The sequence below is a fragment of the Armigeres subalbatus genome, chromosome 2 (assembly GCF_024139115.2).
Source record: "Armigeres subalbatus isolate Guangzhou_Male chromosome 2, GZ_Asu_2, whole genome shotgun sequence".
NCBI classification, from domain to species: domain Eukaryota; kingdom Metazoa; phylum Arthropoda; class Insecta; order Diptera; family Culicidae; genus Armigeres; species Armigeres subalbatus.
The window spans coordinates 459,861,593-459,885,354 of NC_085140.1; the positions used below are offsets into that span (position 1 = coordinate 459,861,593).

General features: G+C 39.3%; 1 protein-coding gene across 3 annotated transcripts in view; it reads right to left on the minus strand.

Moving 5' to 3' along the window:
• LOC134213852 (protein nubbin-like) overlaps positions 1-23,762 on the minus strand; it is a 346,695-nt gene that overhangs the window by 251,758 nt on the left and 71,175 nt on the right. For all 3 annotated transcript variants that reach the window (XM_062693271.1, XM_062693269.1, XM_062693268.1), the window contains one exon: positions 16,161-16,196. Coding sequence is in view for 2 of the 3 variants with exons in the window: in XM_062693269.1 (XP_062549253.1) it covers positions 16,161-16,196 (36 nt within the window). In the remaining variant the exon portion in view is untranslated. The remainder of the gene's footprint in view (positions 1-16,160; positions 16,197-23,762) is intronic.

Here is a 23,762-nt window from a genome sequence, read left to right on the forward strand (position 1 = left end):
TGCGTTCCAGGGCGACCCACATATTCTCGTGATTGAGAAGGTCGAAAGCTATTTCGTAGTCAATGAATACCAAGTAAAGGGACTCTTGGAATTCGTTGACCTGCTCGAGAATGATGCGAAGCGTGACAATATGGTCCACACAGGATCTTCCGGCACGGAATCCGGCCTGCTGCCGCCGGAGAGTCGCATCGATCTTCTCCTGAATCCGGGCTAGGATAATTTTGCAACTTTGAGAACGGTACACAGCAACATAATGCCTCGCCAGTTATCGCATACAGTCAGGTCACCCTTTTGGGCACCTTCACTAAGATACCTTGCATCCAGTCGACCAGGAAAGTTGCGGTGTCCCAGATATTATGAAATAAACGATGCAGTAGTTGAGCGGATGTCATGGGGTCAGCTTTGAGCATCTCGGCTGATATGCGGTCGACCCCTGGGGCTTTATTCGATTTCATGCTTTGGATGGCTGTTTGAATCTCTAGCAGTGATGGAGCTTCGGTATTGACGCGTGTTATACGTCGGATCCTAGGCAGATCATGCCGAGGTGGTGATGGCCTGGCTGGCACTTGAAAAGTAGTTCGAAGTGCTCGAACCAGCGTTTCAGCTGGTCAGTTGGGTCGGTCAATAACTAATCATTCGCGTCCTTCATAGGCATCGTTGCATTCATCTTCGCCCCGCTTAAGCGGCGTGAGATATCGTAGAGGAGGCAAATGTCCCCGGTTGCGGCGGCTCTCTCCTTCGTCGGCCAGAGAGTCTGCCCACGCTCGCTTGTCCCGTCGACATGAGCGTTTTACTTCCTTCTCAAGAGCCGCGTATCGTTGGCGGGCTAGAACTTTGGCTCCTCTGGTTTTGATCGCTCTATCGCGGCTTTGGCTTCTCTTCGCTCCTCTATCTTCCTCCAGGTCTCATCGTGATCCATTGTTTTCTCTGGGTGCGTAGTTCGCCCAGATTGTTCTCGCTGGTGGCGATGAAGGCATTCTTGATGGCGGTCCATTGGTCTTCCACGCTGCCACCTTCCGGAATATCTGCAGCACGCGTCTCCAGTTCTTCAACGAAGGACCGTTTCACCGTGGCATCTTCCAGTCGGCGTGTGTTGAATCGTCGTCCAACTCTTTCCTCCTGCCGACGAATCAGCGCAATGCGCAGGCGTATTTCGCCGATGAGGAGGTGATGATCAGACGCGATATCGGCACTACGTTTATTCCGTACATCAAGAAGGCTCCGTTTCCATTTTCGGCTGGTGCAGATGTGGTCGATTTGATTTTCTGTAAAGCCGTCATGGGAGACCCACGTGACCTTGTGAACCGGTCGATGAGGGAAGAGCGATCCCTGATCACCATGTCGTTATTACCACAAAATTCTGCGAACAGCTCTCCGTTTTCGCTCATTTCTCCGAGACCATGGCGTCCCATAATGCGCTCATGGTTCGAGTTGTCGGATCCGATCTTTGCATTGAAGTCGCCCAAACAGATCTTGATATCACCCTTCGGAATTCTATCTACGACGGCATTGAGTTGACTGTAAAGTTCTCTTTGTCTTGCAGATCGGCAGCATCGGTTGGCGCATAACATTGGATTATAGTAAGGTTTCGGACCCATGTTCTAAATCTGGCAACGATTATCCTTTCACTTATAGGTTCCCACTTCATAAGCGCAGAGAAGCCAACTCCGCGTTGCCGGGGAGCGTGTTCACCTCGTAAACCAGAATATAGCAGAACTTGTCCCGACGGCGTTCTGTGTTCTCCAAAGTTTGGCCAACGGACTTCACTCAGTCCCAGGATCTCAAGCTTCATGCGGCGTGCCTCATTGGCAAGTTGTGCCAATTTACCCTGCTGGGCTAGGGTTAAAACGTTCCATGTTCCTATTCGTGTCCGTTGTTTCGCGCTAAGAGTCGTCGCCGTAAAATCAGTCCGTATTCTTTCATTATCGGATTCTCGAACAAATTGATGTTTCGGGAACAGTAGGTTGTTAGCCCAAGGTTCCCTATCCACCGGGATGGGGCTGCCATCTTAGGTATAGCTTCCGGGGAATAGCATTTCATACTCAGCCGCTGGATGCCAGAACAGACGCTGTTGGAGCCGCACCTCCTTGGTGGACAGACGCTCGATCAGTCAGGTCAAATTTGTTTAAAGTCCACCCAACACCAGGACTAGGCTAGTGCGCTTCGAGCGGCACACGGTCGCTTTGATAGGGCCTGCTTGGGGACACATGCAGCTTTTTATAGAAGTTCAACAGAGCCCACTGTCGAACCCCCACCACATCCTAGGCAGACCCCACATGACGCACCTTCTCACTCTAGCTGATGTCAGAAGGACAAAAGTGCCCAGGCTACACTACCAGCTATGTACGCAACCCTTAGCTGGCGGTCAATTGTCATCGGAAGACCCGTGGAAGCGTGAGTATTGGAACTTGTGAGGACCAGAGCTATGTTAGGCGCCCTTCCCGGATGTCAACTCACCATTTCGCAGCCCATTTTCAATTAGCCTTCTCGATTTAATCTATTTTGTCATAAGAGTGTTGGCCGTATTCATTGCACATTGAGACACCATCAACTTGGCTTTCTTGTGGATCCACCTACGATGGTTTCATATTTCTGATGAATATGAATAAAAGATATTTTAGTTACTAGATAAAGATTGTGGCTTCGGTTCCCTTTGTTCTGCTGTCCGGAACATGTTGGGTACCAAGCTGTCAAATTGTATGGATTTTCCTTCTTTGACAGTTAGCTCCCCTCCACTCGCCAGCAAAATATGTTCCGGACAGTGATCAATCCACTTTTTAATTCAATTTAAATTCAACGTTCAAATTTTAATTTATGCGGATGACGTAGTGATCGTAGCATATGGAAAACAAAGGAAATGTCTTAGAGCCACAATACAACAAGCTGCTGAAAACTCATTTTCTCCTTTCCTTTCATCCACTGATTTCAAAGTCAAAATCCCGAAATGCCCATTGCTTCATACATGTTCAAACCGTCACCATCGTGGGTACTGGTCCAGTATCAAAATAGAAAATATCGTGATTCCATCTGTTAAACAATTAAAAACATTAAAATTGCCTATCGATAAATAACTCAATTATTTCATGAAGCACGCTGCAGAATGAAAAAGCTCTACAACAAGTGTATTGAACATCTTCAAGATTTTAGGGAGAAGAATTGTTTATTCTATGCATTTTCCATATCTAAGTAGTAGAAGGTACTACCAATCATCAAAGCAATTTACAACAAGGCTATGAAGTATATTTAGTTTGAGTGGACACATTTCCGGAAATTTTTCAAGCATGGACAATTGCTCATATAAATTTCATAAAAAGTTGTATGCGTGGACATTCGCCATGTCCCCCCTTCCCTAAATTTTCCACGTGGTGTACGGACAGCTGCTTACGTGGATTTAATATACCCTTCCGGCCAAAAGTTTGGGTTCACCCTCGAAAAATATAGGCAAAAGATTTTGGTCGTATATTCGCAGTTTTACATCCGATTTTGGGTATTGCTCGATACAAAGAATATGAGTAGATCTTGTACCGTAGGTATTTTAAACTAACAATGTTCAATTTTTATGTACTTCTTATATTTATGTTGTATTATGTTGTATTATATAATTTTGTTTTAATTTTAAAAATCAAAATGTTTACTCAAGTGCATAGTAGGCATCGGCCAAAAGAAAGACAACAGGCAAAAACAAAATAAATTTTGAAATTAGTAATATATTTTAAAAATAAATAAAGAAGTACATATCATCGGAATAAGACAATTTAGTTTTGATTGAGTTATGATTGAGATTCAGAAAAAAAATCAGATGAATCTTAAGATATGTCATATATTAACTCCTCCTTTTGCGCTTTTTTCGCTGTAAACAAGTCGTATATGAGACTCTGTCGGCGAAATTGAGGATTAATTGTGTTGCTAATACTGAATTAAAACAAGTTGTGTTGTTGAAAAAGACGAATTCATAAATGACAAATTTGCTAGGAAATCTCACAAGTAATGCGAGGTATCACCGCCCTAGCATAGTTTTTATACATACATAGAATAAAAAGAGAGAGGATTGTGGTACTGTCAGTACTTGTTTTTATCACCTCGAATTTCATCACCTTCCCTGGCTACCGTTGTATGTACTTGTGCTGGCTGCTGGCATTAATCCAACGGTCATCCTTGCCAACACAATTGCATTCATTGGAAATCAATTACAGTAAATCACTTTGCATGTTTCCGTCTCGTTAAATTAAATACTATCACCGGTGAACAATCTCCTTCGTATGTGGCAATCCATAAGGGACTACCTTCGAGTGAAGAGCGAATGTGAGTGTGAACTGGAATTGAAGTTGATAACGCAGGGATAGCAATGCATCGACTCGATTAGTCCCAAGAGAGCGTTGGTGGCAGTTAGCGAGAACAAGATGTATTTAAATAGTGTTCTTTAGGAATAATGTCATTGGGCATAAGAGAGGATCCAATAACTACGTTATGCAAAAATCAACCATTTTCAACCTCCTCCCTCCTATGTCACACTTTTTGTATGATGCATCTGAAAATTTTATAATTTTGTCACACATTAGAAAACCCTTCTCCCCCCCTCTAAGCGTTACGTGATTAATGGATGTTGCCTAATCATTATTTTGCAGTCATACTATTGAATAACGACGAAGGACAGTAAGTGAAATTGGACTCCATCTCAATCTTCAAAGCAAATTTTCTAATCCTCGTTGGTCAATTATATCATTATACTTTTCACCTAATATATTACTGATATAAATGCGTAATATGAAAGTATTTGATTTTGTAATTTGAAACGATTTTGATGTAATATTTAAAAAAAATATTTCGAAACATTCATAACCTTATACCAAATGGTTTTAGGTCAACATCTCGAAAACAAGAACCACGTCCTGATTCGATATGACTTGATTCGATCCGTTCACCCAGCTACCAGAAGCCGACGCTAACTATGTGCGTCTACGACTCCCTTCAGCAAGACAATGAACCGCCAACACTCGAAGGGACGAAATCAACTCGCACCTCCGAGTAATAATGAGTCTGCTGCGTGTCTGTTCCATGTACAATCCTCCAAGAAATATGGGCGTCTAGCAGTCAAAGACAAAAGCGCGCCGATTCCGCACCACGATGCCGCTGGCGACGGGGCGCGTGGCAGTGGTCAGGGTGAAACCACCCCAAATTCCACTGAATCAGTATCCCATACGGCAGAACGTTGCGTTTCCCCATCGGATGAAGCAGCAGTCATCGACCTCATTAGACTAATTTTCCATGGGTTGCCATCAATTATTATTGTTCATGCTTCAGCCTAGGCTCCTAGGACTGGCAACACGAATGTCACTCCACACGTCTTTGGTTGCACTTTGAGCTGCACTCCCACCCCACTCCGATATCTTTCGCATACACACATACAAGCACACAACAAAGAAGAAGTAATTCACCCTCAACTTTCGCATCCTTCTTGTGTTGCCAAAGACCACGGTCGGGACTGTTGGTTGGTTGGTCGATACGTCCTCGCTCGCTACCTATAGTTTTGTGGTGTCTGGTCCAGCAGCGTTGCTTTAATTTCGTGGCTGCTGGACTCATTCAGCTTTAATCCCGGCGGCAGCGCAGCGGCGGGCGGCCGGTGTTTGCTTCCTATTGACGGCCACCGTCGTCGTTTCATCGATCGATTGTAGACACGCTTGACTGTTTCCGCAAGGCAACTATTCTTTCCGTCGTGTCTTGCTCTTCACCTTCCAGTATGGGGGTTAGGAGTTCAGAAATTGGAACGTTTGAGACTGATGATTTAGCTGTTGTTGATGTTGTTGCTGCTTTTCGCGTCACCATCAGCGGGAGGGTTTGTTCGACCAATCGGGAAGGGTTGCCTCTGGCATCTGTACCGTGCCTTGTGGAAAATCTTTGCTTAAGTTGGCCTTCAAGCATGTAATTAGCATCAGAAAAGGTGACCACACTACAAGTTAAATACGATGTGATTAAATACGATGTTGTCGTTTACAGATTTTGGAATATTGGTGCATAGGTCTTCTTTATTTATTTATTGTCGTCAATCATAATTGTAGACCTATTTACATTTGTATTCTTAACTATTCTAAATAACATTAAATAATGTTGATACTGTTTAAACTTATTGTAAAGTGTCATTAGCTTATAATACGAGAGAAGATCTGTTTCAGCTGTGTTTTGGACATCGATAAGTCAATAGTGTCACAATGTTTATTATGAGTGATCATCATTTGATTCATTGGGCCATTTTTGCATAGTTTGTTCGATGATAATTTACGGAGAATATTTGACGATGTCGTAAAGATCGTAATGGAACATAAAATTAAGTTTTGATAATAGCTCCGTTGAGTCAATTCTGTTTGAAACAATATTGTTTATAAAAGTTACCATTGCTAAATCTCGACGCACTTTCAGTGAATGAATATTGATGAGCTTACGACGAGCTACATATGGTGGCAATGGAAATTCGGTCCACCCTAACTTTCGTAGTGCATATAATAAAAATTGTTTTTGAACTGACTCAATTCTGTTGGCATGAATAGCTGAAAATGGGGACCAAATTATGCTGCAATATTCTAAGATTGGCCTTACATAAGCTGTATATAGTGTTTTTATTGTGTATGGGTCCTGGAAATTGTAACAGAATCGTTTTATAAAACCTAACATGTTGTTGGATTTGCTTACAATTAAGTTATAATGATCGATGAAAGTTAGTTTTGAATCCAATATTACTCCCAAATCTCTTACTCTATTGCTTCTTACTACGTTCTGATCATCAAAACTAATATTTGCGCTGAGTATGTTTCGTTTTCTGCTGAAGGTTATTGAGTTGCACTTTTTATATTCAACTGTAGAAGACTTTTTTACACCATGTATGGAATACCAATATTTCATCTTTGAATGTATCGGTATCCTCGACAGTTTTGATTTTAGGAAAAGTTTCATGTCATCTGCATAAATTAAGACATTCAATTTATGAAGCACAAGAGGAGGTCATTTACAAATAAAAAAAAAGTAACGGACCTAAATGAGATCCTTGAGGAACTCCAGAAGAGGCTTGTATTGGGGTTGATAATTTTCCTTTGAATCTTACAATTTGAACCCGACATTGTTAGATACGATTCAAGCCAATGAAGAAGTTTTGGTTGAATTCCATCTTCTGCAGTTTGAACAAAGCATGGGTAAATCAACGCGATCAAAAGCTTTGTTAAAATCTGTGTACAAGGCTTCTACATGGTGACCACTATCCATTGCATCCAAAGAATACATATTTCCTCTGGACCATTACCTGTTCTACCATCTAAATAAAGTTTCGATGGAAAATTGGCTGATTTTAATTTAGTGTTCACATAGCTGAAAAAAATGTTTTGGACTTGCCTTGATTTCACGTTCAGTTTTTAAATTATATTCATTCATTCTTACTATATGTTGGGTAAGACGGTATATTATGCCCCTGTTATAGCAATTCTTCAAATAACTTCTCGGCGCAATTTTCGCAATCTTTGTGTTATTTGATAGTATTTTGTACTACGGTTTTGCATAAATTTCCTGTGAGTTGTCATATGAAAATATAACATGGAACACGTTATAATAAAAAATGGGTTTCAACGACTTCCTGGGTAAAACGCCCCACTATAATATGTTCCACTACAAAAACGTTTTATACCCCTTCGTTAATAATGTAAGTACCCCATAATCAAAAGGTTACAAGCCCCTATGAGATTGTCATTAAAAAACAGCATAAATCCATTTAAGCAGCTGTGAATTACGTTTCAATTGTCTCCATATAATTTGGAAGCAAGTGCTGCTCATGTGTCTAGTAGGTAAGTACATATCTTATACCTACATATTTTCGAATGTAGCTTTTATTTCCATTATGGAATACAAAAATACTTCCACAGTCGTATAGTACACTGATCCCACATATATGGTTCACTTTGTAACAATAATTAGTCACTCCAATTTGCATGTTTCTCAAATCTAAATGACTCATCCCGAGCAGCACAAGTCAGGCAAACATGGTTGCAGCAACTTGATTGTGACTAAATCTGGTCGCATATGAGTTACAGTAACCAATGTGGGACATGTGTGCTGCTAGGGATATTAGAGTGTGACTCATGATTGCGGGGTCAGTGTATGATGGTCTTACAAATATTTAAAGGTACCAACTGATTTTGACCTTAGTTATAGTTTTCTCTTCGTAATTATCAGGGAAAATTCATCGTTGAGGGGGGGGTCTTAATTTTGTGACAAAATGCGTATGAAGAGAGGTGACGCCGTAGAGTTAAATTAGCATTGATTCAAATTGTACGGAATAATGCACTTTGAAAGCCGTTCTAGAAACATTTTCAAAACAGTGGATGTGTGACCCCAAACGGCCGATATGAAATGCGATGACAACACGCCACGGAGATCTGGCAAGCAGACCTGGGCGAATCTGTGTCAAAAGATTGAAGGTCAAAAGGTAGAAGGTCAAAAGGTCGAAGAACAAAAGGTCGAAAGGATACAATGTCGAAAGGACAAAATGTCGAAAAGACAAAAGTTCGAAAGTCAAAAATTTTGAAAGGACGAAAGGTCGAAGGAAAAGAGGGTCGAAAAAATGACAGAAGGTTGAAGGAAAAACAGGTTGAAAAAATAATTACCAAAAGGTCGAAAGGACGGAAGATCGAGGAGACAAAAGGTCGACAGAAAAAAAAGTCGAATAGACAGAGATTGGAGGTTTCATTTTATTTAACATAGACTGTTCTTACGAGGTATGCCTTATATTTTTAGCAGGCGCTTTTCTTTAGAGTTTACTTAATCTTATAACACCAATTTTTAGTTTTTGCTCAAAATCACTATTTTGTTTTCTAAAACCGATCTGAACACATTTTAAGCAATACATTCAAATTGGCGATTTCATCACTTTCACCTTTTTAAAATTTTGTTTTTCTACTTTACAATTAATTTTTACCCAAATTTAAACAAGCATTGAAGTTTATATTATTGATCGACATCAAACATTTTTTGAAATCTGAACAATTAAAAATTGTTACTAGTTGACTTCAAAATGAAACACAAACCTTCACAACGTAAATTTGGGCTATTCCATACCCCTACCTACTTTATAGCGTAACGTAACGGTTTCAACGTGGGTTCATTAGTGGTGGTGGTAGCGAAATAGTGCTGGATGGTGAAAAATTTGAAGTGGTAGAAGAATTTGTGTATCTTGGAACATTAGTGACGTGCGATAATGATGTTACCCGCGAGGTGAAAAGGCGTATTGCAGCTGTAAATAGGGCTTATTACGGACTTCGTAACCAGCTTAAGTCCCGTAGTCTGCAAACGAAAACAAAACTCGCGCTGTATACTACTCTGATTCTTCCGGAGGCTTTATACGGCCATGAGACATAGACGTTAAAGAAGGGCTGATCGAGAGCTCTCGGAGTATTTGAGGGTAAGGTGCTGCGGACAATACTCGGCGGTAAACAGGAGAACGGTATCTGGCGGCGTCGCATGAATTACGAATTGTACCAGGTGTATAAAGGGCTGGATATTATTGAGCTTATACAACACGGCAGACTACGGTGGGCTGGTCACGTTGTTCGTATGCCGGAAGAACGTCAAGCGAAGATAATATTTAGTAGAGAACCCGGAAGAGGCCGCAGGCTTCGTGGAAGGCCGCGTACTTGATGGCTTTTTGCAGTTGAAGAGGACCTGAGGGCGCTCAATGTTCAGGGCGACTGGAAGCGATTGGCCCAGGATCGAGTCCAGTGGAGAAGGATACTCCATTCAGCGTAGGTTCATCGAAGAGCTGTAGCCCATCAAGTATCAAGTAAGTAAGTAACGGTTTCTAATAATAAAACTAAATTTACTATATTCGTTTATAGTTACTTAAAAGCTAATTTTGTAGACAATATATCATCTTTTGAGCACATAAAAATAAAATTTCGGTCATTAGAAGATGGTGTGTTAAGCTAAAATGACATATTTCGAATGATTTAGATGAAAATGAGTGAATTACTATTTTCAGGAATTACAATTTAAGTAAATGAAGCCCAGCAACACTTTGATAATAATATTGGTTTGACAATAAATCTTTGTTTATGTGTAAATGTTTGAACAAAAGGAAAATTCCAGAATGAAATGTTGTCATGTGTTATTGGTATTTCATATGTGGTAAGTATAAAAAAGCGAAACTCTAAAATAAAGGTTATGAATAAAAGAAGGAAAAAAATCAACAATGAAAATAAGGTTGAACACAAATAAATATTAATGTGCGAAACTCGAAAGAAATGTCTATGATTAAAAGAAAGAAAAAGTCAATAATAAAATATAATCAGGTGAAACACAAATAAATATAAATATGCGAATTTCAAAAGAACAGCCTATGACTAAAAGAAGGAAAAATTCAACATTGGAAAATTATCAGGTAAAACATAAATAAACATAAATGTGCAAAAGAATGGTTGATTGACCATTTGCCTAATTTTTTCGACCTTCGACTTTTTTACCTTCGAGTTTTTGATTTTCGACTTTTTGACCTTCAACCTTTTGTCCTACAACCGTAATTTCTATCTTTTGTTCTTTCGACCTTTTGTCCTTCGACCCTTTTACTTTCTACCTTTTGTCCTTTTTACTTTCGACGTATCTGCGAAGATAACAAAACGTAATGGAATTAAATGGAAACAACAAAACTTGTCTTAGGCGGTTGAATACATTCCACTAAAAAAGCCCAAAATATTTTTGCGGACATAGTTTTAGTCAAGTTAATATTATATTTATTCTCTATCCGGTACAAAGTTAGACAACATGTTTTAACCGAAGATGGAATTTTCTCGAGATAAGATAAAACAAATTACCTAGCCTTGGGAGTAGTGCGCTAGCTTCACAATATTAACTAATGGCACAAATTAATTAATGAATACCAGGAGAAAAAGGGGAAGGGTCGTTTGGCCGAAACCCATTCAGCCGAAAGCCATGCGGCCGAATGCCACTAAGCCGAACAAACCATTAGGCCGAAACCCATCTGGCCGAAAGTCATTTTGCTGAAAAGGTCATTCAGCCGAACAGGTCATTTGACCGAAAGGGTCGTTTGGCCGAAAGAGTCATTACCCGAGCAGCACAAGTCAGACAAAAATGGTTACAGCAACTTGATTGTGACTGAATCTGGTCACACATCAGTTGCAGAAACCAATTAGGAACATGTGTGCTGTCATGTGGCATATAACCGAACAGGTCATTTGAAAAGTGAGAAATTAGGAGTGAGAAGAGAGACGTCTCATTCCTCATTTTTCAATTCTCACTGTAAAAAGTAAGAAGCGCGAAGTGAGAGCCGTTTCACTACCCACTTTGCACTATTCACTTTTTAAAGTGAAAAGAGTTCTGAAACGTCTCTTCTTACTGTAGATAGTGAGAAGCGCGTGGTGAATAGTCTTACTACTTACTTCGCGCTTCTCATTGTTTACAGCGAGAAGTATGAAGTGAGACGTCTCACTTTTCACTCTTCATTTCTCACTTCTCACTGTGAAAAATGGGTAATGCGAAGTGAGACGTCTCACTTTTCACTCCTCATTTCTCACTTCTCACTGTGAAAAGTGAGTAATGCGAAGTGGGTAGTAAGACGTCTCACTACTCACTTCGCGCTTCTCACTTTTTACACCGAGAAGTGAGAAATGAGGAGTGAGAAGTGAGACGTTTCACACAGAAGTGAGAGATGAGGAATGAGAATTGAGACGTCTCTCTTCTCATTCCTAATTTCTCACTTTTCTTATGGCCTATTCGGCCAAACGACCCTTTCGGTCAAATGACCCTTTCGGCCAAATGATCCTTTTCGTCAAATGACCCTTCCGGATAAACGACCCTTTCGTGCAAACGACCCTTTTGGCAAATGACCCTTTCGGCCATGTGACCCTTTTGGCCAAATGACTTTTGGCCTAATGGTCTGTTCGGCCAAACAACTTTCAGCCTAGTGGCATTCGGCCAAACGGCCCCGTCACTGGCTCGAAAATGAATCCTCCAAAAGTGCATTTAGCATAAATTTTTACCCAAAAAAAATTAAAAATATTTGTAAGGCTGTATAAATTGAAATAAATTTGTGGAACGAAGCTAAAAATTGCAGCATCTGTGATCCCACGGATCCATTTCATACAGATTTGCACTATGTATGAATTCCGTGACGCATATGTTTTTCAACCATATTATTGTATGTATGCCCCTTTTTTTCTACGGATAAATTCACTCTTCAATCACAACTCCTTTCTTAGAAGCAACATAATTATTCGGTTTATTTAAAAATATTTCAAACATAATATAATACTGCTGCTTGACAAAATTTGGACTGAAGGATGTATGTTGATAAGGGGACATGCATTGCTGAGGAATCCATCGACTGTCTAGTCTGTTTCAGATTTAAATTTGAAGTATTCCAAAATTGTAAATCAATCACTGCTTTTGTAAAATGTTAATGTAACCAATCCTGAGTAGTATTTTGAGTTTTATCAAACACTATTAGCAGTTTTGGAAAGCAACTTTTCAAGACTAACAATAAAACTAAGCTTTACATGACAACCTCTTGATGACCGCTATACAATTATGTTATCATCAAGTGGAGCATTCTCCAATGTCTTCAAAGCAAGTTCAAGGTTGTTCATAAAACGGATGTCAAAAAAGGGAATTTCTATTCCCCTGAGGTTTTTTCATTGTTTTGAAGAAAAAGAAAGAAATGAATGAATTAAAAAAACAACATTTATGGACATGGATAGAAATAATGTTCAATGAAAAGAAATTTGATGCCCCAAAATTCATTCGCGTGCTTACAATTTTTGTGCGGGTTGTGCACATTTGTGCTCCTGGAGAGTATGTTTGTATTTTTGTTTTTCGGTATAAGAACAGCCTTTTCTGTTCAGCCAGAGAAGGATAGTTTGGTCGAAAGGTATTCGGCCGAAAGCCATTTGGGCGAATGTCACTTGGCCGAATAACACGTTAGGCCGAAAGTCGCCTATCCGAATTCCATTTGTCCGAATTGGACGCTTGGTCGAAACGGTTATTAGGCCGAAAACGACTCGATTCTAAAATTTCTATGTACCACACATAGATGTAATGATTGGATTTTCACCAGTGAATGGCCGAAAACGTCGTTTGGCCGAAAATGTCATTTGGCTGAACAGGTCATTTTGCCGGGTTAGTGACAAAAGGTCGAAAGGACAAAAGGTCGAAAGACAAAAAGTCGAAATACAAAAGGTCGAAGAGACAAACGGTCGAAAAGGACAAAAGGTCGAAAGGGAAAAAAGGTCGAAAGGACAAAACGTCGAACGTGACAAAAGGTCGAAAGAGACAAGGGTCGAAAAGAACAAAAGGTTGAAATAGACAAGAAACTTAGACAAGTTTAATTTATTTCTTAAATCAATAATCTTTTATTATCTCTAACAGAACTATATAGATATTCATAATATTGTTTTATATTCATTGTAAATACTTCTTCTTTGAAAATAGCTCATTCTTCAGCTCTGATTGATGAGATAAGTACATTACTTCCGCTTGAAGTTGAAATGCATCACAAATTCCTCTGGAATACACTCAACTTGTTATCAACTTGGTCTTGATCGATCTTTTGTTCCTTTCGACCTTTTGTACTTTTCGACCTTTTGTCCCTTTCGACCTTTTGTCTCTTTCGACATTTTATCCCTTTCGACCTTTTGTCCTTTCAACCTTCTGTCCCTTTCGACGTTGTGTCTTTTCGACCTTTTGTCATTTCGACCTTTTGTCTTTCAACCTTTTGTCATAGATTGCATTTTGCCGATCAAAATAGGATTTCATGATTTCACGAAACATGAAATAAATTCTGTTTTGTGGCTCTTAGGCCATTTGGTCACATTGGCTGTGATCCGTGAAACCTACTAAAAGAAAACTTGTCCAATTTGGTCAAAACAGGTTATCAAAATCAACCCTAGTCTAGTCGAATTGAACCCAAGTCGCCAAGGAACCCTAAAAATGTAATTACTACCATTGCTTTGAAAAACCACGAAGCTTGCACCTGTTTGACTCAATAATTTAAAACCATTCCGTAGGTCCTTCAGGTTGAAGCCGATGTGAGCGGAACTGCTGTCCGAATTCAAAGACCTGGATTGTGGCTAATGTGACTGGTTTGAACCCGAGTGGCCAAGGAACCCTTTGAATATTATTTCCATCATTGTTTTGTGAAATCATAACGTTTGAGGTGTGACATGATCTGTTTTGACACAATTTAGGAAATGGCCGTTACGTAAGTCCTCCGGATTGTGTCGCGTTTGTATCGTATTGAACCCAAGTAGCCCAGGAACCTTAAAGAAAATTTTCTTATCATTGTATTATAAAATCATGAAGTTTGAGATGTTACAGTACGTGCTTTGACTCAATTTAGAAAATGCCCATTCTGTCCTTCGGATTGTAGTCGATGTGAACAGATTGAACCCAAGTGGCCCAGAAGCCCCTAAAAATATTATTCTCATCATTGTATTATCATCAAATTATAGAGTTTGAGGTTTTACACGACCCCAGGGTTTGCAGGAATCGCTCTCAATAGATGACGAACAACGATAAAAGAAAGTCAAAAACTGTTCCGAATCATAACAAGCCATGATAACAAACTTATCAAACTTGTATACAAGTGCGAAAAAATAGAATCGGAAAAGCAGTCTCCACAAAGAAGCTATGATTCTCGCTTTGATCTCGTTCATTTAGCGTTGGGGGCCGCACAACTGTGAGAGACGTTTTTACGGAAGCTGTTATCATAATGAACTGATTGGAGGGGGGGGGTATATACCCCATGCTAATTTTTTTTTCAAAAGGCTCAATTGGAGGGGGCCAATGATGCATCTTACTTGTTTTACACAGCTGTGCGAAAAAAATATGGTCCCCAACATAAAATGAGCGAGAACAAAGCGTGTTATCATACCCCTTCGGGCGGTGGGGGCCGCCTATCCGCATCAGTTTTTTTTCCCAACTTGTATACCAGTGCGATAGACTTGTTTTCTTGAGATTGTTCGTTATCTATTGAGAGCGATTTCTGCAAACAAATCGCCTCAGTTTGTTTGAGCCTTGAAACGTCTGCGGTCGCATCACATATCATTATAAAAACGTACGATGGGTTCGTAAGAATGAAAATACACAAACGCTACTGAGTTTAAAGTAGTTTATATCCTCAAATAAATTTATTGTTTTCGAAATGACGTCGTTTTCTTGCAAAATATGCTGTTTGGGACATGTAGCTATTATACGAAAATGAAAATAAAAAAAACTATCAAATCTATCCCTCCGGTAAAACCATGACAAGGTTCTTTTCTGCTTGCGTCAATCTCCAGCCGTACCCTTTCTCGAATGAAAGGGAAGCAACCTTCCAATGTGAACTGAGCCATAACGCCGGGAAACATCGGCGGTAAACCCGTCCTCGTCAACGCACAACACGCAAAGCAACGCCCTTGGTTCGTGCCGTTTCCTCCCGAGTCCCGCGATTAGACACAACAGAGTGTTAACGTCTTGCACATTATTTGTCAATTGAAAAGGGTTGTTGCTTCTCCAGGTAGCGATAGTGTCTTCGAATTCGAGATCTTAGCGTAGCATACGTATGTTGGACCGTTAGGAAAGCCCGTGCCAACATTTGTTATACAGGCCAGGATCAAATAGTTCCGCCTAAATGTACAATGGCTCGTGCTGAACGCGTGGCATAATGGGAATTCAATTCGACCGATATGCGAGTAGCTCCAGCTGTTCTTGACATTCGCGCTCAAAAACACATCTTAAGAAATTCTTCAATGATTTCAAATTGGGTGAATCCATTTCTCTCAGTTTTAACATGTTTGTTCTCTACACCATCGATGATCGTTAACATTGAAGGCAGCATAATTATCTGAAAATTTTTCAACAAGTTCATTATCGTTCCGATAATGTTCATGTTTTGCACTAAATCGTGACCTTATTGTCAAAATTCAAATTTAACTACCAACGCTACAAAAGTTTTTGTTCGCCATACATCCACGTTATGTTGTTCCTGTCCGGGGTGGATGCGATCGCTTCCCTATCGATCGAGAGCGAAAACAAAAGAGCAGTATCCGCGTTGTTGTGATCACGGTGAATGGCCAATGGCATCACCACCTGCAAATGGGTCTCGGAAGCAGCACGCCGGCAGGGCAATCTGTACTTACCGTAAGGTTTATCTCGGATTTCGCTATCGCTGTTATCTGCAATCAAAAGTCACGGAGAAGAAAAGTAAAATTGAGATAATTGCGTTGATCGTGTCTGTGCAAGGTATGCTAACAACTAGCTTTTTTTTATAATATATACATATTTCAATATAGACTGGGCCGAACTTGATAGGTCCAGTTCATTCAGACACTAATCGGTGATCTCAACTTCCGAAATGTTCTCAGGCCAGTCGTCCCATTCATAACCGTTTCGAATTGAGGTAATTTTTCTTCCCAACCGCCTGTCAGATCGTAATGATGAAGGCGATCATGTGGAGAGATGTTTCTTTTGCTGCGTGAATGAGTTTGCTATAGTGGGATTTGAAAACTGATGAAAACAGAATCGTAAGCTGACAGCAATAGTGTTGAGATGGGGATAAGCGTGGATGATGATGAAATTAGTCCAAGCTGCCGAAAAAAAAATGAATGAAATCGGAAGCGAATTTGAATGTGGTCTTTCTTATGAATGAACGGTCAGTTACTCGCAACAAGTGTTAGAGAAATAAGTGAGGGAAAGTCGACAAATTACATCATTTTAAGCAGAAAAAGGTTAATGCAAAAATGTACGATTAAATGTTTTATGCTATAGTATGCAATCAACCTTTGTTACAAATGTGGCATAGTTTTAATTTATATTTGTTTGTTCTTCATAAAGGGTAATTAAATCTTTAAATTTAAAGTCACATTTCATTCAAAGTGGACTTCATATATGTGACGTAGCTGATGGCCACTAGTCTGAAAAACAAATCGCAAGCACCAAGCAAGCAACCCGTTGTTCGTTACCATGGTAAGTACAAGTCAAGCTTTCAAAATTATGATATGAATCTCAATTTCCATACGCATTAATTAGGTAACCTTCCAATTAGCCGCCACCTGTGGAAAACATCAGCCATGCTGACCGTTTTACTTCTGCGTTTTTCTTACACCTTGTTTTGATTTGACATGACAGTTACGTTTCGTACCGACTGATATTAATCTAAATATTTTCGTTTCACAGTTTGCTTCACTTACGTCTTTCACTATTCAAATGAAAAAAAAAACTGAATATGAGCAGCACACTTGCGTTGCATATCTTCATAAAAAAGTTAAATTATGACCGCTACGTTCAACTGCAGGTTAAGTGGGGAAAAACCAAGTGTCAGGCGCCGGATGAGCGACTTGAATATCGCTATACACGAGTGATCGCCAGCATTTTCCGTGAATAATTTCTCTTTATTATTTAAGAGAGAAAGAAGAACATTAAAATAACATCTCTGGTAGTAAAACTTTGATTTTGAATCATTGTTTACAGTCGAATGTGATTCCTCCACTGATAAACAGAAGTAATGAATTCTTAGCCTCTTATTAAATAAAATAATAAATAAATTCTTCTTAGCCTTGTTGTTCATAGTAGTTTAGTAGTTAGAACCAATAACGTCAAACGTTGCCTATTCTACAAATTCGTGCAAATCTAGGCAGGGAACTGAAAATAGATTCTATGCACACTTCAACTGATATAAGTTAGGGGTCCACTATTGGACATTATACCCTATAAATTATACAACCAGGTTTTTTACACGATTGGAATTCATTAATTTCTCGGTTAACCTGAACTTTCACAGCTTTTTAAATACCCCCTGATTTTTTTTTTGATTTTTTGTGATTTTTTTCGTGGGATTAACTCACTGTTTCATTGACGCTGAAGGTCTTAAACGACTAAAACCAAACCGTGTAAAAAAAAAGGGTGTAATTTAGAACAGATCAGAATGAGTTACACCTAATTTAAATTCTTCAAGCGTGTATATCATGGTTTCCCAAACTGTGGGTCCTGGCCCCCAGGGGGATCCCGAGCGGATTGTTAGTGGGTCGCGCAGAACAAATATTAATTGCAGCTCGAATGCCGAACCTTTTGATCATTTTTTCAGGAACATAATTTCAAGTTCAAACCGCATTTTATTTTAAATATCCATCACCACGTTATTTTATTTAAACATTAATGCCTAAAAGCTGTCCTCTTAATGAAGTAAAAAAAAGGCTAACATTTTGACAATTAATACCATGTTCGTCATTTCTTTGCATTTGCACATGTAAGGAACGGTGAATATTTTTTATGTGGAAGAAGCTGAAACAGATGACATTCTGATTCAATTAATGCTTAATACTACTTGGTAAAATGCATTGTTTCATAGGTGGGTCGCGAGACATATAGAATTTTACTAGGTGGGTCGCATACCCAAAGGTTTGGGAAGCTCTGGTGTATATGATATTAGCCTTTACTCTGGAAATTTTCATTCAAAATATGTTATTAGGCTGTATAGTATACTATTTCACCGAAAAACATTTCGCGGAATGTATCAACTCTCCGAAACACATTTCGCGGAATGCACCTTTTCACCGAAAATCATTCCGCGGAATGCCATTTGGCGGAATTCAGTTAGAATAATTATCATTCAAATATTTAACGATTTCTGCTTAATTGCATGAAATACGGGCTAACTTTTTTTTGGATTTAATGCAAACCCGAACCCGACCTGTACCCGAGAATTTTCGCATTTGAAAACACACAAAAGTTTTCCCCGGAAAATCCAAACTAGATATTTTCTGGTTCTCTTTAAATTGAAAAAATGTAAGCCCAAACAACAAACTAGCCTCATAATTAACAAATCTGAATAAACTAATTTTCAGTATTTAATTTTTTAAACCCGTACCCGACCCGGACCCGATTTTTTTATCTCACAAACCCGTACCCGACCGAACCCGATATTGTATTAATTTTAAAAATCCGACGGGTTCGGGTCGGGTTCGGGTTCGATTCGGGTTATGAGTTTCAAAACTTGAAACCCCACCATATCTACTGCCAGGTATAAGGCGAAAGGAGGAGTAAACGCTTTCTTTAAATGAATGCATCTGCCTGGTACAAGGCGAAGAGAGGGATAACGCTTTCTTTAAATGGATACATCTTTCTGGTATAAGGCGAAAGGAGTTGATAATGCCTTCTTTAAAAGAACGCGTCTGCCCGGTATAAGACGAAGGGAGGAGTAACGCCTTCTTTAAATGGATGCTTCTGCTCGGTATAAGGCGAAAGGAGTTGATAATGCCTTCTTAAAAAGAACGCGTCTGCCCGGTATAAGGCGAAGGGAAGGGAAACGCCTTCTTTAAATTGATGCATCTGTCCGTTATAAAGCGAAAGAAGGGAAACGCCTTCTTTAAATTGATGCATCTGTCCGGTATAAGGCGAAAGGAGGGGGAACGTCTTCTTCAAATGGATGTATCTGCCGGGAAAAGGCGCAATTGGAATTTTGAAAACTTCTTCTAAATATTCTGGGAGGCCTTCCTTAGCCGTGCGGGAAGATGCGTGCCAAGCAAGACTATGCTGAAGAAGGCTGGGCTCAACTTCTGGCCCGGTCTAGGAAATTTATCGAAACCATTTTTTCAGCTTTTTATTTAGGTATAAAAGTTTTAACATGTAAATCTCGTGTTTAACGAATGCAAAAAAAATGGTAACCTGGCTTAGAAACCTCGCAGGTAATAATTGTAGGAATGCTGAATGAACAAAGGCTATTATTATTAATATTCCGCGAAATGGTGCATTCCGCGAAATGGTACATTCCGCCAAAAGTCATTCGGCGAAAAGGTACAAACCGCCAAATGTCGTACCGCGAAAAGTTAAAAACCGCCAAATGTTATTCCGCGAAATGTTCAACCGTGAAAATGAATTCCGCGAAATAGTTTTCGGTGCAATGTTGCACAATCATGTTATTAATATAATATCAAAAACATAATTCGTTATTGTTTTGATAATATTTCGATTGCGGTCTCTGCTAGCCCGAGCAGCACAAGTCAGACAAAAACGGTTGCAGCAACTTGATTGTGACTGAATCCGGTCACATATAAGTTACAGTAACCTATGTGGAACATGTGTGCTGCTAGGGCGGGTATAGTTGGGTATTGAACAATACATTCTCCTGCCGTAAAATCTCGTTACAAATTATGTGCTACCTTTCAAGACTATTAAAGATGAGTTGTCATGCTCAATGCAGAAAGCTGGAGAAAATTTCAGCCCACGTGTCGACTGGGCTTCAGCCGGCCAGCGAACATGTATTTGAATTGGAAAGACGTGGAAATGTATCTTCTGTAGTTTGCGGAATGTCGGCAGTAAACTTTGCTGTGGCAAGAAAGGCATGACGACAAGTTATACCGAGTTATACTGTTATACTGGGTAAACGTGTTGATTTAAATAAGGCGTTATCTCCTCTGTTAGCCTTATACCGAACAAACGCGTTTGTCTAAAGAGTTTGTCCACATCCCTCTGTCATTTCGATCAGTCAATTGTAGGTGACCGACACTCATGTAGGTGACATGCACTCACCGGATATCCAGGTAATGAGTTGCGCCGACCGAGGGATCGTGGCACCGGGCAAACGCGTTAATTTGAAGAAAGCATTATCTCCTCTGCTCGCTTTAGACCGGGCAAACGCCTTCATTCCCAAGTAACATTTTAACTTTTATTTCACTTTAGAAGCGGGTTTCAAGAACAAAATTTAAAAATAAATGATGAAACCCACTATTACATAAGAACTATCTGATGATCGATCTTTCTCAACAATCCAATATTTTGCGCTCGATAATCGCGGCCGAATAAGTGCTTTTCTGATATATATTTTGACCGAGAAAGAGTCGTTTGACCGAAACCCATTCGGCCGAATGCCACTAGGCCGAACAAACCATTAGGCCGAAACCCATCTGGCCGTCATTTGGCCGAAAGGGTCATCCGGCCGAAAAGAGAATTTGGCCAAATAGGACATAAGACCGAATGAGACCGAATATGACACTTGGCCGAATAGGGAAGGGCCGTTTGGCCGAATACCGTTTGGCCAAAAAGGTCATTTGGCCGAAAAGGTCATTTGGCCGAAAGGTTCATTTTGCCGAAAGGGTCATTTGGCCGAAAGGGTCATTTGGCCAACAAGGTCATATGGCCGAAAGGGTCGTTTGGCCGAAAGGGTTATTTGGCCGAATAGGACATTTGGCCGAAATGGTCATTTGACCGAATAAGACATTTGGCCGAAAAGGTCATTTGGAAAGTAAGAAATTAGGAGTGAGAAGAGAGACGTCTCAATTCTACTTCGCACGTTTCACTTTTTACAGTAAGAAGTGAGAAATGAGGAATGAGAATTGAGACGTCTCTCCTCTCACTCCTTTTCTGACTTTTCAAATGTCCTATCCGGCCAAATGTTTTTATCGGCCAAATGACCCTTTCGGTCGACCTTTTTGGTCAAATGACCCTTTCGGAGAAATGACCCTTTCGGCCAAACGACTCTTTTAACTGAACGACACTGTCGGCCAAATGACCCCTTCGGTCAAATAACTTTCAGCCTAACGGTCTGTTCGGCCAAATGACTTTCGCCTTTCGCCAAATGGCATTCGGCCGAAAGGTATTCGGCCAAATGGCCCCGCTCAAATGGCGCACGCACAACAACGAATAAACTATTATAGTCAAACCTCCATGAGTTGATGTTCTGTGACTCGATATCGACTCATGGAAACAAATTATGCCATATTAAAAAATATTCTCTGGGTTACTGTGATGGTGCCTTCAAACCGTTTTCCAAAAATTTCCTATCCCAAGTAACATTCTAAGTTTTCTAACGTTCTTGAAGACCATAATCTACTCTACAAGAGTGTTATAAAACCAAAATGTTACTGTACTGTTACTACACATCTAATATTTCCATGAGTCGATGGTCCTTCTAATATCGACTCATAGTTGAAAATTCTATTGGAAATTTCTCCGTAAATTCTTGTAGAAATTCCTTCAAAAATAACATTGCCAAATATTTCAGATAATCTTTCAGGTTTTCCTTTGGAAATTTGTTTGAGAACTCATTCTGAATTTTCTCCAGGTTTTTCCTCGATATTTTTTCTGAAAACCCTTCAGATTTTTTTACTCCAGAAATTCCCCCCAGGAATAATTTAGAAAATTACCTCATTAGTTACTTTTGACATTTGTCCTGGGATCCCTTCGTAGAATCCTCTGTGAATGCCTTTGTGAATTCATTTGCAAATGTCATAGGTACCTACTTCCTTTTGCTATTAGTAAAACCATACGAAATTCTCCTGCATGATTTATTCTGGAAATTGGGTTGGAAGGTTTTTTTCGGAAATTTGTAAAAAAATGAAATAGAAAATCCTGCAGGGATTTTCGGAAGGGTTTCTAGCGGAAATGTGAAAGGAATTTCCAGTTGAAATATCCGAAGTAATTTTTAAATGATTCTTGCTTGAAATGGTTTTACTAAGAAGAATTTCTAAAGGAATATTCAAAATTCCTAAGGAATTTTTTAGTTCAATTTTCGGAAGATTGTCCAAAAAAAATCCAGAAGAAATTTTTGAAAGAATTCCTGGATGAAATTCTGAAGACTTCCCAGCAAATTTGTTCAAGAGGTCGGTCTTTCAAAAATTCCTTTAGAATTTTCTATTTTATTCTTTTATAATTTCCCGGAAAAGAAAACTTCCAACAAAATTTACAGAACAATTCCAGCAGGAACTTTGGAAGAAATTTCATTTGGTTTTATTAAAAGAATTTCTTGGAGGAAGTTTCTGAGTCATTGCCGGAGAAATTTACAAAGGCCTTTCCAGAGATTTTTCCTAAGAATTTTCTAGACAAATGTCAAAAAGAACTCCTAACGTATTTCCTTAAGTTATTCTTGGAGGGAGTTCCAGGAGGAGTTCTGAAAAGAATCGCTGAAGGATTAACTAAAACTTATCCCGAAAAATTATTAAATCAATTTCTGAACAAATTCCTGAAGGAATATCCGAATGATTTTCTTTCGGTATTTCCGAAGAAATTTTCAAAGAAATTTCAAAACAATCCCTAAAGGAATTTTTAAAATTTCTGAACAAATTCCCAAAGATTTCGTTGCTGGAAGTACTAAACTCGTCTTAGACAGTTGAAGACATTCCACTAAAAGAGCTTAAATAATGTTTCTGAGTTTTTTAGTTGTTTAGAGGATTCCACAAATAACGTGATGCACTTATTATTCATAATTGCTTTATCAAAGAGTTGTGGCTTTCACATTCTGTGAAGGAAGATTTTTTTTTTAAATATTGGATGGCCAAATTATCAAATCCTTGATAATAACATAATGGAAATATTTGAGTTTTGTTTATTTGAAGGAACCTGATTGTCGTGACGCCTACTCGCGAAATTGAAACTTCGGCTGCAGTTCAAAAATGCCAACCCCTTCTGGTAATCTAATATACTACAATACCCGTCACCTACACTCCTTTCGTAGTTTTTACTACTAGAAGCTTTGCATGCTTAGATATTCAATAATGACCAACCATGATTATGATAATTAAACACCATCGAAATGCACGATATATTCACCTTTTCAAGAAAAAATTGCCTTCAAATTCCACACAGATTAAACATATATCTTTGTGAATCAAAATCAATTTCGTAATGCAATCAAATACAATCTAATTTTAATACGAATACAATACAAATCTTACCTCAATCCAAATCTATTTCAAATAGGGTGGTCGGTATTGACCATTTTTGACAAATACCGGTATTCGGTATTTGGT